This window comes from Chlorocebus sabaeus, chromosome 11 (genome assembly GCF_047675955.1).
Source record: "Chlorocebus sabaeus isolate Y175 chromosome 11, mChlSab1.0.hap1, whole genome shotgun sequence".
NCBI classification, from domain to species: domain Eukaryota; kingdom Metazoa; phylum Chordata; class Mammalia; order Primates; family Cercopithecidae; genus Chlorocebus; species Chlorocebus sabaeus.
In genome coordinates this window covers 67,514,910-67,531,915 of record NC_132914.1, presented here as the reverse complement: position 1 = coordinate 67,531,915, position 17,006 = coordinate 67,514,910, and the positions used below count along the sequence as shown (strand labels likewise).

General features: G+C 32.4%; 1 protein-coding gene across 5 annotated transcripts in view; it reads right to left on the bottom strand.

The window, feature by feature from the left end:
• Nucleotides 1–3,923: 3,923 nt before the first annotated feature.
• Nucleotides 3,924–17,006, bottom strand: part of CNOT2 (CCR4-NOT transcription complex subunit 2) — a 109,824-nt gene continuing 96,741 nt past the window's right edge. For all 5 annotated transcript variants that reach the window (XM_008004003.3, XM_008004005.3, XM_008004004.3 and 2 more), the window contains 5 exons: nucleotides 16,720–16,781; nucleotides 16,581–16,630; nucleotides 14,693–14,793; nucleotides 12,595–12,739; nucleotides 3,924–5,070 (listed from right to left, as the gene is read on the bottom strand). In XM_008004003.3, the coding sequence (XP_008002194.1) occupies nucleotides 4,984–5,070; nucleotides 12,595–12,739; nucleotides 14,693–14,793; nucleotides 16,581–16,630; nucleotides 16,720–16,781 (445 nt within the window). In that variant the 3' untranslated portion in view covers nucleotides 3,924–4,983. The remainder of the gene's footprint in view (nucleotides 5,071–12,594; nucleotides 12,740–14,692; nucleotides 14,794–16,580; nucleotides 16,631–16,719; nucleotides 16,782–17,006) is intronic.

Below are 17,006 nucleotides of genomic sequence, written 5' to 3'. Positions count from 1 at the left end.
AACTGTTTTTCCTCTTTCAAATGTAGGACTAAAATATACACATAAATAAATCTGGTGAATACACACACATATATATGATTACTATTTGTTGTACTTTATTAATGTTTCACATTCCTATTCCTAAGAAAGCAACTCTACAGGTAAGTTTGATAGGGTTGCCTTTTGTAATTTTTTTTATTTAAATTTCTTTCCAAAGATACAGCAGTGATTTTAAGTATACCTTATCCATGATTCACAGAACAGCATATTCTTATGTACTTAAAGGTCAATGCTTTAATTATATACCTTTTAGCCCTGATGACATCATAGTCTCCAACTTCAAATCAAGAAAAGGGTATCAGCCCCTTAAAGAGCTGAAGAGAGGCCTGGAAGTAATCACATTCGACTTTTTATTTAAAAAGGCAGTCCTGTCAATTGAGTCATTCAGTTTCTGTTTGCACATTGACTGAACCTTTACTTCATGAAGCAGCTAGTACTGTGTAGCACCTTAATATTGAAAAAGTCTGTTTCATTCAACTTCTCCCTATTCGTTTGAGACTTGCTCTGTTCCAGTTCTTCCTGTGTTTGATGACAACTGTCATGCCTCCCCTTAGTATTTTTTAGTTGTCTCTTCTCCAAGCCCTACATCTCATCAATTCTTAGGTGCATGTTCTTTCCTCACATAATAGATACATTTTGTAATTGGTGGCTCGTCATAGTTGGAGCTTTTTTTTTCTTAGTGGTACATAAAATGGTGTACCTTACAATTGATGGCAATTAGATTTCTGAAATACAGTAATTATCTCACCTACTTTAACACTTTTTCCATGAGCCACCGGAACATTAAGACATTCAACTCCTTACCCTATGCACAGAACACTGTCCAGCTTGTCTCTCCTAGGTTATGTTCTATGAGGTTAAATTTAATGTTTTACAAAACAACTGATTTGAAAATCTTAATTAACTCAGTTACTTTTTAATATTGCACTGAAATCTATTATTTGTCCTAGTTCTTCTCTTCCAGTCACAAGAATGAGCTTAACTGCCTTTCATTGACAGCTCTTGAATTTGATACCTGAAGACAAATATCATGTTTCCAAAATTTTATTCCTATTTGTTGTTTTGTATACTTAAAATCTACTCTAAAATGGGAATACTAAATTTCACCTCATGATGCTATTCTTCAAACAAGATACAACAATGTATATAAAAACACACAGCATTTGCTGGGCAGCTAGAAAGCATGCTACTTCTCCCTCCCCTTCTCCTTCCCCAGGCATGGTAGCTCTTATATGGCATTCAAACAGAACGTGACATTTCAGATGCGTGATTACTTCTGGTACAGTGGGCTTCCTATCTTTTCCTGAGTGCTATATTTTCCTTAATGTAGCTTAAGATTACATTAGTATTTTTGGCAACAGGATCACAGTTCTTGTTGATCTATATATGAACCATTCAAATCATTATGATATATTCCACCATCCTTTATTAAGAACCAAAGTGCAAAACTAAGTAATTTTCCTGATTGAATGTATCTTGATTCAACTCTCCACACCAAACTCCTGGGTTAGATTTAGGTCCCGATTTTAACCTTCAATGTGTTTATTTGCTTCATCTTCCACATCTGTCACGTATTCATGGTATAATCAAAGTCACTGGTAATGCCAGTGGCAAGGAGACAACCTTGTGACCTGCCATTAGGATCCAACTTTTAGAAAGTAAAGGCATCTCAATGTCTGGCTGAGTTCATTCTCCAGAGACTGTCTTAATGGAACCTAGTAGATATTTCTAGATCTTATTAACTACATAGACAAACCATGGTTAACGTATTATACAATCCTGTTTCCACACACGTTTAGGTTTTCAGCAACTTTTTGCAAAATTGAGCTATTAAATCTAAGTTAAATGAGTCCTACTGTATAGCCATACTCAGATGCCATGTATTTTATGAGCAATGGATGTACCAAAGTGGTAGATCTATGGCTTGTGAATAGAAAAGGATTTATCAACTAGAGAGGCTACAGACTGGAAAAATTTGAAAGATTTAAAAGTTATTGAAAATGCTTAAAAAGATTCTTGTGAAAATGAAATTATAGCAAATGATAATTGAGTAAACTATCTCAAAGCCCAATGCTTTAAATTATACACTTTATTTTCAAATTGAAATATCAACTTTTATCATTCGATCAACTATTTATCAAGCACCTGCTTTGTCCCAATTTCAGTGTCAAAAAGAAACAGACTAGTTAAGTGGCTGGCTTTATATATACTTTAAGAATTTAGATAAACTTTCAGTTCTTAAAATGTATTATATCTAAGGAAAACTATTTGTTAAGTCTCTAAAAATAGAGCTTTAGCATATAAATTATAGTACCACTTAAAGAATTATATTTGAAACCAAATAAAGGATTTCCCTTTACAATTAAATACCTTTTATTCCCAGAAAGCCAATCATAGTTTAATCTAAAAATTTTATTTAACATAGTGTACACATCTATTTCACTAATTATATAAGGGGAAATTAACAGAATTAAAGCTTTGAAAGAAAATGTGAAATATAATTAGTTGGGGTCAGTACATGTATAACCACAAGTTATAAAATCAAGGAGTATTATAACTGTTATATTTAAAAAGTTTAAAGTAGTGTTTTAAATATTTCAAATAGAGTAACTTGTATTTTGAAGTCCATAGCATGGTAATTTCTGATATTAACAAGTTATAAAAAGTTGGCTAACATGCAAGAGTTTCTTCATTTTGGTAATTCAGGATAAAAATAACTCAGAAAAATGGAAAAGTGTGCATTTAAAACTCTGTATATGGCAGTTAACAAAAAAAGAGAAAAAAGATTAGAGCCAAGACAACAAACCACTTGATACCAGCTATCTTACTTTTCTGAGTCATTCATCAGTACCAGTCATGATCACGCTTCAGTTGAGACTTCAATCTATATTGTTGTTTATATTCATCAGAATAAAGATCCCCTTCCACATTTTTCTTCCTACTTGTTTTTTTGTGGTTATGTAGGAAAAGTTACATTTTATTTTACAAAGTGAATTACTAGGAAAAAATCTACTCTCTTTTTTTTTAAGACTCATTTCTATGTTTTGACTCTGGTTTATGTCCAATTAGGTATGGTGTTCTGTGAAGGTTTTTGTACAATAGATAAAATGATAATTACATAGTGCTATCTTACTGAGGAGATGCTTTGGTTTAATTCTGAAAAACAGAAAATCCTGTTTTTTTAAATGTTTCTCATATCTCAAAATGCATACAAAAAGGTAAATTTTAGCCACTTTATATTCCTGGTACACAAACACAACAATGTTATAAATGTTTCATTTTCAAAAGATTTGGTTAATGCCAAAAGACTTTTATTCTTCATAGAAAAATAGGTTAAAAATGAAAATTTAAAGGATCAAAACTCATTGCCTTTTTTTCTGCTCTCTAGTTCTGCTTTTGGTAGCTTCAATCTTCAGAGTTTTTAAATGCAGTATTTGTATATAGATGGGAAAAGAATCCATTAACTTGTAAATATGAGGTATCTAGGCCAGCAAACTGAAGGTAAAGTCTACCCATTCCCACCTTATGGCTTACCTTAATTTGCACATTACTTCTTAGAGATAAATTTAAAGGTCTATCAAGAAATTTCTAATAAATTTTTCACAGAAGTACTTTGGTTGGGTTCCAAGAGCATTTAGAATGTTTTATTTCTAATGCTGCCACAATCCATTTAAAAAAATAGTTTTCTCTTATTAATACTGTCTACATTTTTAACCTACAAGTGAAATGGTTCACTACATTTCCATTAAATTACTTGTTTGAAGCTGAAAAAGACATTTGAGTCACACCATTCAGTTTGATATCTGTAAAACTTCAGTTTGTTTCCTCTATTTTTCATGTTCGAGAAATAATTTCGCAATTTCAAATCAAAGCCAACACTGCAGTGAGGAGAGCTTTTCTACTTTATTACAAAGAGAAGAAGCCTTTATGTGGTCAGAAAATACAAGATTGATCTTTTTTTCTCTTCCTATGAAACGCTGCTGTTCAAACAGCCAGAGTGAATTGTCTCAGTTCACTTCTTTAAGTCCCATCACATTCACTTGGGTATGGATGTCCTTGGCTGCTGAAAATCTGGCCCTTTTAGTGCACAGGGCGACAAAGTCCCCTGACCAGCAGTTCCAGAATGTCCCATTTTCATATATTGCATCCATGCACACCTCCTAAAAATGAGGTACAGCAGGGCAAACATTTTCCAAAATAGATGTCATATATATAATATATACACATTCGTACATACATACCTTTATTCATGTGATGTCCAAAAATTTAAAAAAAATGTACACATTTATTACAAAATCGTAACAAAGACTGGACAGTGTTTTGCTCATTCTGGAAAGATGAAGCTCAGTAATAACACAACCCTGGAACACCATCCAGAGATTGTGGCAATATCTTTCTTCTAAACAGTCAGATATTCTTGCATTAAGCTTGGCGAAACTGCCTTTCAAAAACAGAAGGGGAAGTAAAATGAAGGAAGCAGACCTTGCTCATCTTTCCAAATGAAATACGAGAAGGATCCTCACATAAAAATGCACAAACATTTGTTATTTTATTACCAATAGTGCTACAATGAACAATGCAAAATTTGTGGTCTAATTTTGTTGAGTCTTTTGTGGGTTTTCTTTTTTACATTTTAGAAACTATGGTAAACTTCTGTCAGTGTATTTGCTTGTCTTTACAGACTCAAGTCTGTCTGCTGGCAAAAAAGGAAATAAATGAAAAAATTCAGACCCTGCTCAAACTAGAGAAAAACAAATTACAAATTTAGTTGTTGGGCAGCACATAATTAGTAAGGCAGGACCTCAAATGGTGACCCTTTGCGTAAGCCAATTGCCAGATCCTCAAGGAATTAAAACCAGGGTGCCTGAGCCACATCAGTTCTGCAGTTATGTTGAGTATTGTGCTGAGACAGCCATACCCCAAGAAAAGGGAAGTCTTTTTTTTTTAGAAGGCTTGCTGAGCAGGGTTGTAGTTGAAGGTGGATGGCAGGTGAGGCCGTTCTTCTAATTTGTCATATTCCAGATGGAACTCCTATAAAAACAAATTCAAGAATTTAGATATCTTCCCCTTTTCATCTTAAATTATTGTCAAAATATATTTACTATACGCATAAATAAAATACCCAATATATATGAATCAACGTCAACATAGATATACCAACTCTTTTTCCTGTACATAAAATACAGCTTGAAGAAAAATAATGTGCTGTAGTTTCTAACCGATGAGTACAAAAATACAGACAGGCTCTCTGTGTGTAAGTCAAGAGACTACTAATGGAACATTTGACACTGAAATGTTGTGTATTGTTTTTAACTTAAAAAAAGAGCGGGGCAATTACTATATCTCTAAATCACTGGAAATTACAGGATATTTAAAATAACGCCCCCTTCAATGAAGTATAAAAACCTAATGATTTATTTTGTCCATGAAAAAAGTTTAGAAATAATTTTCCAATTTGTCTTTATTATATTTACATTAAAAAATAAGCAGGGCCGGGTGAGGTGGCTCACGTTTGTAATCCCAGCACTCTGGGAGGCCGAGGCGGGTAGATCACGAGGTCAAGAGATCGAGACCATCCTCGCCAATCAACATGGTGAAACCCCGTCTGTACTAAAAATACAAAAACTAGCTGGGCGTACTGGTGCACGCCTGTAGTCCCAGCTACTCAGAAGGCTGAGGCAGGATAATCGCTTGAACCCGGGAGGTGGAGGTTGCAGTGAGCTGAGATTGCGCCACTGCACTCCAGCCCAGATAATAGAGCGAGACTCCATCTCAAAAATAAAATAAAATAAAATAAAATAAATTTTTTAAAAAAGCAAACATAAAATTATTCTAACCTCATTAAAATCTAGGGAAAACAACGAACTTAAAACTCACACATCGCTAGATTTTCATTTCACAAATCCAAAACCCTGACTGAAATATAAATCAACTGCCACCGAAAACTAGACAATGGTTCTGCTGTAGGAACATTTGAAGACTAACTAGATACCAGGTCATTTTAATCGAACTTTCAAAATACTATATTAACTTCATGAGTTTTAACATTTAAGAATGGTGAAATTAATTTCTTCATACTTCCCACCCAAAATCAAGATAGAGACGCAGAATAGCTATGTATATTAGAAAAAAAATGCAAACCACAAAACATACCTCTGCAACCCCAAAAAGCAAGAGGCTCTAAAAGCCTCTTACCAATTCTACAATCTGAATTAGCACAAATTACTGCACAATTCAACTTAAAGAATTATGAAGCTTAATATGTATTATGTATTAAAGATTAAGCCAACAAGTGACATTAGCTACCATGGGTTAACATATTTTACCTTATCTGTCTGGTTTCAAACTGATTCCATGATGAGTATTTCCATTATTAAATTAAAATGAAAACCTAGACTATAATGATCAAATTTTAAGATGGAACACCAAGTATTTAAAATTTAAAGATATTACATTACATTTAAATAAATTTAAAGATATTACAGACCTAACAGCAGAATTTATTGAAAGCCTAATACGTGCTAGAATTAGAGACACAGCTAATTTTATTCTAATCTTTATAATAATTCTGTAAAGCAGATATCATTATTTTCATTTTGTGCCCGAAGAAAATGAGGCTTACAAGTAACTTGGCCAAGTCATACAGTAAGTGACACACATAGCATTAGGATCCAGAGCCATGTGACAAAAAGCCTGTGTCTTTTGTAGTGTAACACATCGTTTTTAATAGTTTCAGTCCAAGATCCAAAACATATTCATTTACTTCATTACACGGCAATCCAGAAATGCTGGAAAAATTCAGTCCCCTTCTCTATTGGTATAAAGTGAAGAAAAAGGAAAAAAAAAAAAAAAAAATTCAGTCTCCTGACAGAAGTTTATAAAGAAGGTACACCTTGGTGACTTTAGCCTGAAAAGACTGACTTCATGTGACTGGTACAGGCACAGAGGTTATCTGCTTATCAGTAAAAATTAGCAAACACCAGAATCACCACAACCACGACATCCTGCCCTAATGCACTGTGTAGCTACTACTCTCCCTCTCCCAGCCCTAGCTAGGAATTAAAATAATTTTATTGCTTGGTTCAAGTTGAGTATCTGAATTCATGAAGAAGAAAATTTATTCTTATTATTCTTCTGAAATTAAAATTGGCATTTTTGTTTTCAAAATGTGTAGTTACAGGGAAAAAAAGTCTAACTGTAACTTCCACAATGTGGTAAGTTACACTGAATAAGTTAACCAAAATTTTTCACATTGGTGAACTACAATGTATTACTAGGAATTCCAACTAGATTAACTTTATCAATGTACATTTTCCCCTAGAAAAATATAGTTTAAACATAAGGAGCATAAATAATTTTGATATAATTTTTAAAAATCTTCAAAGACTCTAGTGTATCAGAGATTTAGAAATTATATAGGTCAAATTTTGCCTTCCAAATTTTAAAATCTTGTTTTCCACGTATTTTTATTCTTCTTAAAATACATAAAAGTTACTTTATTTCACTTGATTACTGGTAACGCCATTTGCATGCTTATGTTATACACACACACACACACTACACACATGCACATCCTCCTACATTCTGTAGGATCAAGTGTCTATCTACTTTGTATACTACTACCTACAACTTGGAATAGTGCCAAGCCCATAGCAGGTGTGTAATTAACATATGATGAATTAATAAACACAAGCTTTCTTTGTTTTAGAAACAAAACATTTAATTTTTCTAATATTATCAAACGATACATTAGAGGGTCTATTCTCTATTTGCTTTTAGTGGAAAAAAAGGATTTCTAGATTATAATACAATGATTGCAAAGGCTAGAAAGAGTTCCAAATACTTTTTAGACAACTTTTTAATACCTTAGTTCTTCTATTAATAAAATTAGGTTATGTGTTCTCCAAACATTACTTGTTCAATTCAAGCAAAACTGAATGCAATGGATTCATATAGTCAAATATTATAAAAACATTAATGTAATCACTGATCTACTTATGTAGAGAAACATACACCACAGAAGTGTTTTCCCAAATTCTCATGAAATGTTAGCTTTCTCTTACCTACATGTTGAGTATCTCTTATCCGAGATTTTGCTTATTCTGGGCACAGAAGTGTTTGGAATTTTGGAATATTTATACATATAAAATGAGATATCTTGGGGATGGGACCCAAGTCTAAACATGAAATTAATTTGTTTTATATATACTTTATTCACATAGCCTGAGGGCAATTTTATACAATGTTACTAATATTTTGTACATAAAATGAGGTTTGTTTACACTGTACACTGAACCATCAGAAAGCAAAGGTGTAGGGTATGGAATTTTCCACTTGTGACACCATGTTAGTGTTCAGAAGTTACAGATTTTGGAGTATTCAGGTTTTAGATTTTTTAATCAGAATGCTAAACCTGTATAATAAATCCACATTAACTTAAATTTTAGGAAGCAGCATACTATCTTAAATAGTTATTAGAAACAATCTTTGAAGAAAAGTACACAATACTTAAGTATAAGGATGTACTAATATGTAACAGTGAAATTAATGAAAAATCACATTTATATCAGACTGACATAAAAAATCTTAATTGTTAGAAATTCTGATAGATCTACGAGGTCAAATTAGGCCAAAAGAATTCTTAAATTTTAAGTCTTTGAGAAAGCAACTAATAATAAGGCAGCCTCTATCACCTAAAAATTCACTGTAGAAGAAATTATTTAAAAAAAATTATGCATGAAGATTATATATACTATCTGAATTACTGCAAATTTAAAATTAGTGAAATATGAGTAATTCCAGTAAAATGACACAGGAGAACATGGCCTGCTAAAAAGTTATGAGTATCTAAAAGGAAAGAATAAGCAAAATACAATGTTAAATTAAAAAAAAAAAATAGAGATAGGATCTGGCTCTGTCACCTAGCTGGAGTATAGTGATGCAATCACAGCTCACTGCAACCTTGAACTCCTGGGCTCAAGCAATCCTCCCACCTCAGCCTCCCAAGTAGCTAGGACTACAGGAGCACACTACTACACCTGGCTATGTGGCTCTCTCTCTCTCTCTCTTTTTTGTAGAGACAGAGTCTTGCTATGTTGCCCAGTCTGATCTTGAACTCCCGGTCTCAAGTGATGGTCCTGCCTCATTCTCCCAAAGTGCTGGCATTACAGGCATGAGCCACCATGCCCACCCAATATCAACATTTTAATGTATATATTATTGATTTACAGGAAATTCTATAAATAAATAATGGATTGGATTCTAGAACTCAGGGTCACAAAATTTTTAGAGGATAAGAAATAGTTCTGGTTTAGATTATCTATTCCCTTAATAAATATTACAATTATCTGAAAATAGTAAGTGATTTGGGGAAAATGCTCATACAAAATATTATGAATGGACATAAAGTATTATGAACAGACTCCAGGATTATGGTGTAGAGCAGTTCAGTACCTTTCAAGAACACCATAATATCAGCTATTATTAAAATATTAATTCATACTGTAGACTTCTTACAATGAATTGAGGTTATTTAATATACATTCTTTAACTGTGAATAGTAAGGCACACCCACTTTACAGATGGGGACTCAAGTTAATTTGGACATGACATATTAATGGATTTTCTATAATTTGATGAAGGCTGTTAATAAATATACTCATGAACAGGTCCCAGATTTCTTAATTCCTAATCAATATTCTGGGAAAGCACTGAACACATCCTTTAAAAAAATTTTTGAAAAATCTATTCTGTGAATATAATGTAACTTCAAAATTTTAAGTGCCTGAATTTGTATTTTAATATAACCAAGAGTGAGCTGCTTATTAATATCTTAATACCAACAATTCTGCCTGTTTTCATTACTATGAAAATAATTTTAAAGCGTGTCGTGCAAGGGACCAACAAACTATTACCTTGAAAGAGATTTCTGAGGGAGTAACTTGATGATATTATTTCTCACATTTTTCACAGTTAAAACATTTAAAAAGACAAAAGCTTAATTGTACATGAGATAGATAAAACTGAGCTAAATTATGTTTTATATATAATGTATATAAAATATGTAAATCCATTTAGATAGATATAATTTTCTTTAAAATGACATTAACCTGATTGAGAAATTGCTTTTGCGGGAAATTAAAGGGGTCCTACATTAATGTTAACATTGTTTTCTAAATATTTAACTTTATGAGGAGAACTTAATTCTGGAAAGCTGACTTTCTCACAAGTTGATTTCCTCACACATATATCTAACTAAAATTTAACTAAAATTAGGTAGCTATTTACTGCAAATATCCACCCCTTTTTACATATGTAAGTTTGGAATAATTTACAATAATATTGAGCAAAAATGTTCAAATTGAATGGAGAAAACTTCAGTTATTTCCTAATAAATTTTTTTTCTTCTTCCAAAGATGTTTTTGACTCCTGTAGCATCACCTAATCCACAGGTTCTTTAAATATAGTTCTGGACCAGGACCAGCATGTCATCACTGGTGTCACTTAGGAGCTTCTTAGAAATGCATTTCTCAGGCCTCACCCACAGACTCACTAAATCATAAACGATGGAGGTATGGTCCAGAAATCTGTGTTTTAACAAGTTTTCCAGGTAATTCTGATACAAGCTATAGTCTGAGAACCAATGACTTAACCTAATTAACAATCAGCTCTAATTTTTTCATCCTTGCAAAAACAGTAGCTACAAATCACGATGATAAAAACAATAGCAGTAAACTTCTACAACTACCAAGATGTATCAGATACCCAACATGTGCCAAGCACTGTACTCAGTATGTGTGTGTGTATATAAATATATATGAAATTTCATTTAATCTTCATAAAAACTTAGAGCAAAATCTCACCTCAATTTTACAAAAGAGGAAACAGGCATGAAAAAGAAAATTGTAGAAGGTCAAAGCATAAATAACAGCAACAGGAGTTAAATTCAAATCCATGATATAAAGGCTATAGCTTTCTACTATATACTATATATCTTAAAAAGCAGGTAACATATATAATATCTCAGGCACTATTTTTAATTAATGTGATTATTTAACTGAAAGGTTAACTCATAAATATGCTTTTTGAAAACACAATATTCACATAAATTGGAACTGTCAGAATAATTCAAATATAAAATACAGTATGTGGACTTGGTCTGAGAAGTAAAGACATTTACTACTGAGACACATCTGAAAAAAAAATGAAAGATTTAATTTCTTATGTGGATCTTATTTGGTGTTGTCTGTTAGGGGACATCTGTTTTTATTTCTTTTTTTGAGTTTTTTTTTTTTTGAGACAGAGTCTCACTCTGTCACCCAGGCAGTGGTGTGAACTCGGTTCACTGCAAGCTCCGCCTCCCGGGTTCACGCCATTCTCGCCTCAGCCTCCTGAGTAGCTGGGACTACAGGCAGCCTCCACCATGTCCAGCTGATTTTTTTTGTATTTTCAGTAGAGACGGGGTTTCACCATGTTAGCCAGGATGGTCTTGATCTCCTGACCCCGTGATCCACCCGCCTCGGCCTCCCAAAGTGCTGGGATTACAGGTGTGAGCCACCGCGCCCGGCCTTTTTTTGAGTTTTACATGAACTCTTGGGATGTAAAAATTTTTGCGATAAGTATCTCTGGTAAGCATTTTACACTGTCTTCTTAAAATGTTTTATCTTTTTTTATAATAATTTTAGTAAAGCAGATTCAAAACTACAAACAAAAAAACAAATCGACAACTAAAAAATTGTCCAAAGAATTGTCAGAAACATTTTTCTTCTGTTTAAATTTATTTAAAACAAACAAATTTAACTCTTTAATTTATAATCCTAAGAATCATTGATGGAAAATGTATCAGAAAAATTATGGAGTTGTGAAATCAGATAATGTGGGTTATATTCTCTACTAGGCAGACTAAATAAACACAAGGTACTAAATAAACACAAATATGAAACATGAATTGACACTGATGAAAATTTTGCACATGGGACAGTTAGAAAGGTGTTTAAGTGAGGAAAAGTTGCAAAACCAAAATAAAATAATCAACATTTCTCTATAGCTGATTTCTCCCCAATATTTAGCAAAACAGTCACAGAAACAGTCATGGTTAACTTTAAGCCTGTAATTTTCTTTCTTAAAATTACTCGCAAATAAACATTCAGATGTATTTCCTGCAATTAGTCCAAGTGTAAAAAGCCTGTTTATATACTGCTTTTAGAAAAATCTCATCCTTGCTTAAAGTTACAAAAATATAAAAATATATGACTGGGGTTGCAAGAGAGTATCTTTATTTTACAATGCAGTAGACACAAAAAATATTTCGAATGTTACCAAGGCTTGTGCAAAATTACAAAATCTCTTACCAAATTCAATAATGGAACTATCAGTGAAATGAACTGTTTTGGGACACTCTTCTAAGAGTGTCAAGCCAAGGAGATGGAGCGAAAGAGTTGGCAAATATGTGGCACATTATTGGAATTGGATGTATTGGTACTTACAAAGAGATAAAAGAGGATGCTTCTTTTTTCAAGTTTAGATTTATACATTTGCACATGGAAAAAAATATACCTTAGCTACTTTCCTCCAGTTAAGACAGTCAAAGAAGTAATATGTTCCCCTCTCATAGGTATTGGTTTTCATTGTTGGCTCCATGCCTGGTGCCCTGGTAATCCATACTCGTTCTTCTTTGTGGTATCTCCAATCACGGTTAAAACTTCAATTTTTAAAAGAAAAGATAATTAACTTTTTCCTGTGGCTTACATCAAACATGTTCTACATTTTGTAAAGCTTTCCTCAGGGGAAAAAGAAAAAAAAAATTACACATAAAATAAATAAATATGAATGCTTCCTATTCATTTATTATGTTATTAAATACAACCCTATTGAAATACAGAAAAATTATTTCTTAATTTGTCCAGAAGGCACACTAATTAATACACACACCTTTATTTAACTAAAACTTTTTATACAAACAAGGATTTTAAAAGTTTTATAAGCAATGTGATAAAAACATAGGCAGACCAAATAAAGACACAATGTTACAAAAACTTCACTCCTTTCTTGCTCTTCTTAACACTCAAAAGAAATTGAGGTATCTCCAACTATTCGCATTATTTGATAAGAAACTAAATACAAAGTATATCTGAATTAACTATGTAAATTCCACATAATTTTTTAAGTAACTTGAAAATAGAGTATTTTGAAAAATTATACTGAATATATTTAATTCAAATTTCAGATTCTAAATTCTCAAAAACTAAGAGAAAATCCATTACAATTCATACAAGAGTCAATGAGAATTTACACTACTTGTAAACTGAGGAAGTAGCATCCAAAGGAGGTAATATCCCACAAAATAAACCTCCATGTAAAGAAATGCTTTCCTACCAACATAATGAGGTAGTTTTTAAGACATAAATATGAAAACAGAACTGCCAGTGATAGATGAATGAGTGCCTGAATGTATTTATTTACTCATGAACAATGAAAAGGAACAAGTAATAATCTCTATTCTCACAAAAATGAAGGAAAAACATAAAGGAAAAATCCTCTCAGTTGTGAAATGAAACAATTCATTATCAACATAGTGAATTTTATACTTTACACTATTTGATCGAAAGCCATTTATATAAATGTTATTAGAAATGCTATAAAATACTTAAATTTGAGAAAAGTTCTCCCAATCATAAGGTCATAAATAATTACTAATAATTTACAGTAAACATGATAAACAGAATTGTCTATTGATAACAAAATGTGTTACCAACTATATGTATGAGTAATGACAGAAAACTTATTTTTAGAGCATCAGGTAAATACAGAATTGCTCAGGGAAAAAGTTATCAGTGAACCAATTTCTTTACATTAATATTTGTTTATATTGGCCAATAGGCTACTGATAATGAAAATGTGTACTTTATTTAATCAGCACTTCAAAACATACAACAAATATGCAATGCCTTGCTTATAAGTAATAATGTTTATGAAATGATGAAATTCAGTATCTATTTATACATATGTTTCCACAAGGAGTAAAAACTATAGTCTTGAATCATATCGTATAACTCACATGTTTACAAAAATTAGATTCACCAAACCCATGAGTTATGTCAATTCTGTGTTCTTACAAATCTGGCATTTATTAATTATTTTTAGAGACAGGGTCTTGCACCATCAGCCACACTAGAGAGAGTGCAATGGCACAATCACAGCTCACTGAAACCTCAAACTCCTGGGCTCAAGCAATCCTTCTGTTGTAGCCTCCCAAGTAGCTAGGATTATATAGATGTGTGCCACCACATCTTGCTAATATTTTTCTTTATTTTTTGTAGAGATGTGGTCTTCCTATGCTCCCCAGGCTGTCCCTAACTTCTGGCCTCAAGTGATCTGTCCACCTCAGCCTCCCAAAGTGCTGGGATTACAAGTGTGAGCCACTGCACCTAGTTTCAGCATTAAGTTTGAAATTATTTTTATGTATATAGATTATGAAGCCATGGTAAGATATGGTTTTAATCTAAATTAAATTCACTTTAATGAATGTAAAAATAAATTTCTTGATGGAGAAATAGTTCCATTTAGAGATAGCCATCATCACTTAAAGAAAGACGTTTTCGGCATAGTCAAGATCCACTATAATACAAAAGTGATTAAAATACTTTGAACATACAGCTCCACTGCTGCTAAAAGTTGTAATACGTCTCCTCCATTCATGTAATAGAGATAGAAGAGAAGGTCTTCACCATATCGGCCAAGTTTTATCGCAGCCAGCTGAAAAAGAAAAATAACTTATTCTGAAATATAAAACAAATCTGCAAATCCTAACATATAGTTGCTACTACTGAAGTAAAAATGGAGAGATAAACAGAAACTCCCCACTTTGTAGTTAACTGTTATTACATGATTACACAGATAGGTAGTTATGACTCTAAAAGGCAATTTCCTCATTTAAATGACTCAAGTCATTTAAACAATTATTTCTGATACATCTATTTGATATGCTGATTGGAAGAAAAGCTCAATAAAAACTTCCAAGCAAGATCCACTACAAGGATTTAATACCCACTGGGGAAATGATGCTAACAATAGCATTGTGCTCAGAGATCTAGGACTTGTATTCAAGTCCTGGTTTTATTATTCATTAATATGACTGTGTCCCAGTTATTTAACACCTCTTAGCTTTACTTGTCAAATGTGGACAATGACACCTATGAGAGTTACTAAGAAAGTAAATAAAATGAGTGAAGGTACATGAAAGCACCTTGTAGAGTACCAAATATATAGAAGGCTTATAAAAAATGTTAACTGAATCTATATCTGACAGTGATTCACAAGTCAGTTGTATGCTTCCAGCAAATCACAGATGATGAATATAAAAACCATAAAGAAATGACTTTTTAGTTTGTTTAAATAGATGCCTGAAAGATAACTGCTTTACATTTCTCCCCACAAGGTAGAAACTAACTGCCTACCAAGAAATTTTCACATTTAAATAAACCTTAAAAGTGTACCAAAACAACATTTTTACCTTGTTATTTGATCCTATATCTAAATACTTATTTGGCTATTACAGATTATCTGAATGTAATTTTTCTCTCCATTTATGCTATCCCTATTCAGGCAGCAGCCCCTATGTGACAAATTCTCCTAAATTAGTATTTCTCGAATTGGCAATAAGAAAAGGTTCTGGAACACTTAGGTAACTGGAGCGAAAGAGCTCTATAGTGGGGGTGAGAGCAAATCACACAATCCACAAATAGAAAATAGGAGACCTCTCCATCTCATACTTGCCTTCCATCTACTGAAGTATTAAAAGACATTGAGAAAGGTATCCCTTTTACTTGCCTGGCCACAACATCACCATCCACTTGACCACAGAACTGTAAGGCACCCTCAGAATGCTGTCATATATATATATATATATACATACACATACATATTTATACACAAATATATAACAAAAATGTATTATTTTTTCACTAAATTGTTGTTTCCCAAGGCTAAAATTTAGATATCATTGTGAATTTTTTTGGTAATAGAAACACTCAGTTCTAAAGCAAAAAGTGCCACCATTTTCTTTCTTAGATTGAAAAAAGAGAGATTAAGCTGTAATCTGTTGTTAATAATTACTTTAGAATTAGAATTTTAGGTGATTAAAAAAATGGAAATGAAAAAATACAGAGAAGAGTCAAGGTCATAAATAGTTTTTAAAGATACACATCATCTCATTAAAAACACTGTATCTGTAATACTTGTAAAGAAAATCTTTTTACTGCTAAGATCATAAAATAAGATTATCAGAAGGCTATTTATTAAATGTTCCAATCTAGTTTATTTCCATCAACTGTGGTTATGGTTGTAACCTGTTGTTAAATATAAGAATTTTTATTTTTTACCAGTCCTAACATTTACCATTTAACAAGTTAACATGGACATATGAAAGCATATCCCTGAGACCATTACTAATTATTTCAAAAATAGTATGCTGCCTGAACTGAAAAACACGTGAAAAATAGATAAATTCATGCTGACTGAGTAGAATAATAAACTACACTCACCTTATCCCTAATGTGAATGTTCGTTAAGTACTCAGATGGAACATGGAAGTCTGGATAATAAAATGAAAAAAGCCTTATTAACTGATTCTCAGTTGTAAATTTCTTTTTAAAACGCCTAAACACAAATAGATTCTCCTACCTATGTCTTGAGGTCGACAAGGTGAAGATGCCCAGGGTGATGCAAATTTGGGGTAGAGATTTCTGAATAAGGAGGAAAAGAAAACATTTTGAAATCCAAAGCAGAAAAACAGATTTCTAATTTTATTTCAGGAAAAACAAAGACTCCAAATGTAAAATGACCATCTTTACTTCTAATTCCCTTACTTGGGTTTACTGACTTATACAGAAGCAAACGAAGAATGCGTGTGTGTGTGGGGGGGGGAGGTGTATGTGTGTGTGTAAAATATGATAAGACTCCTTCCCTCA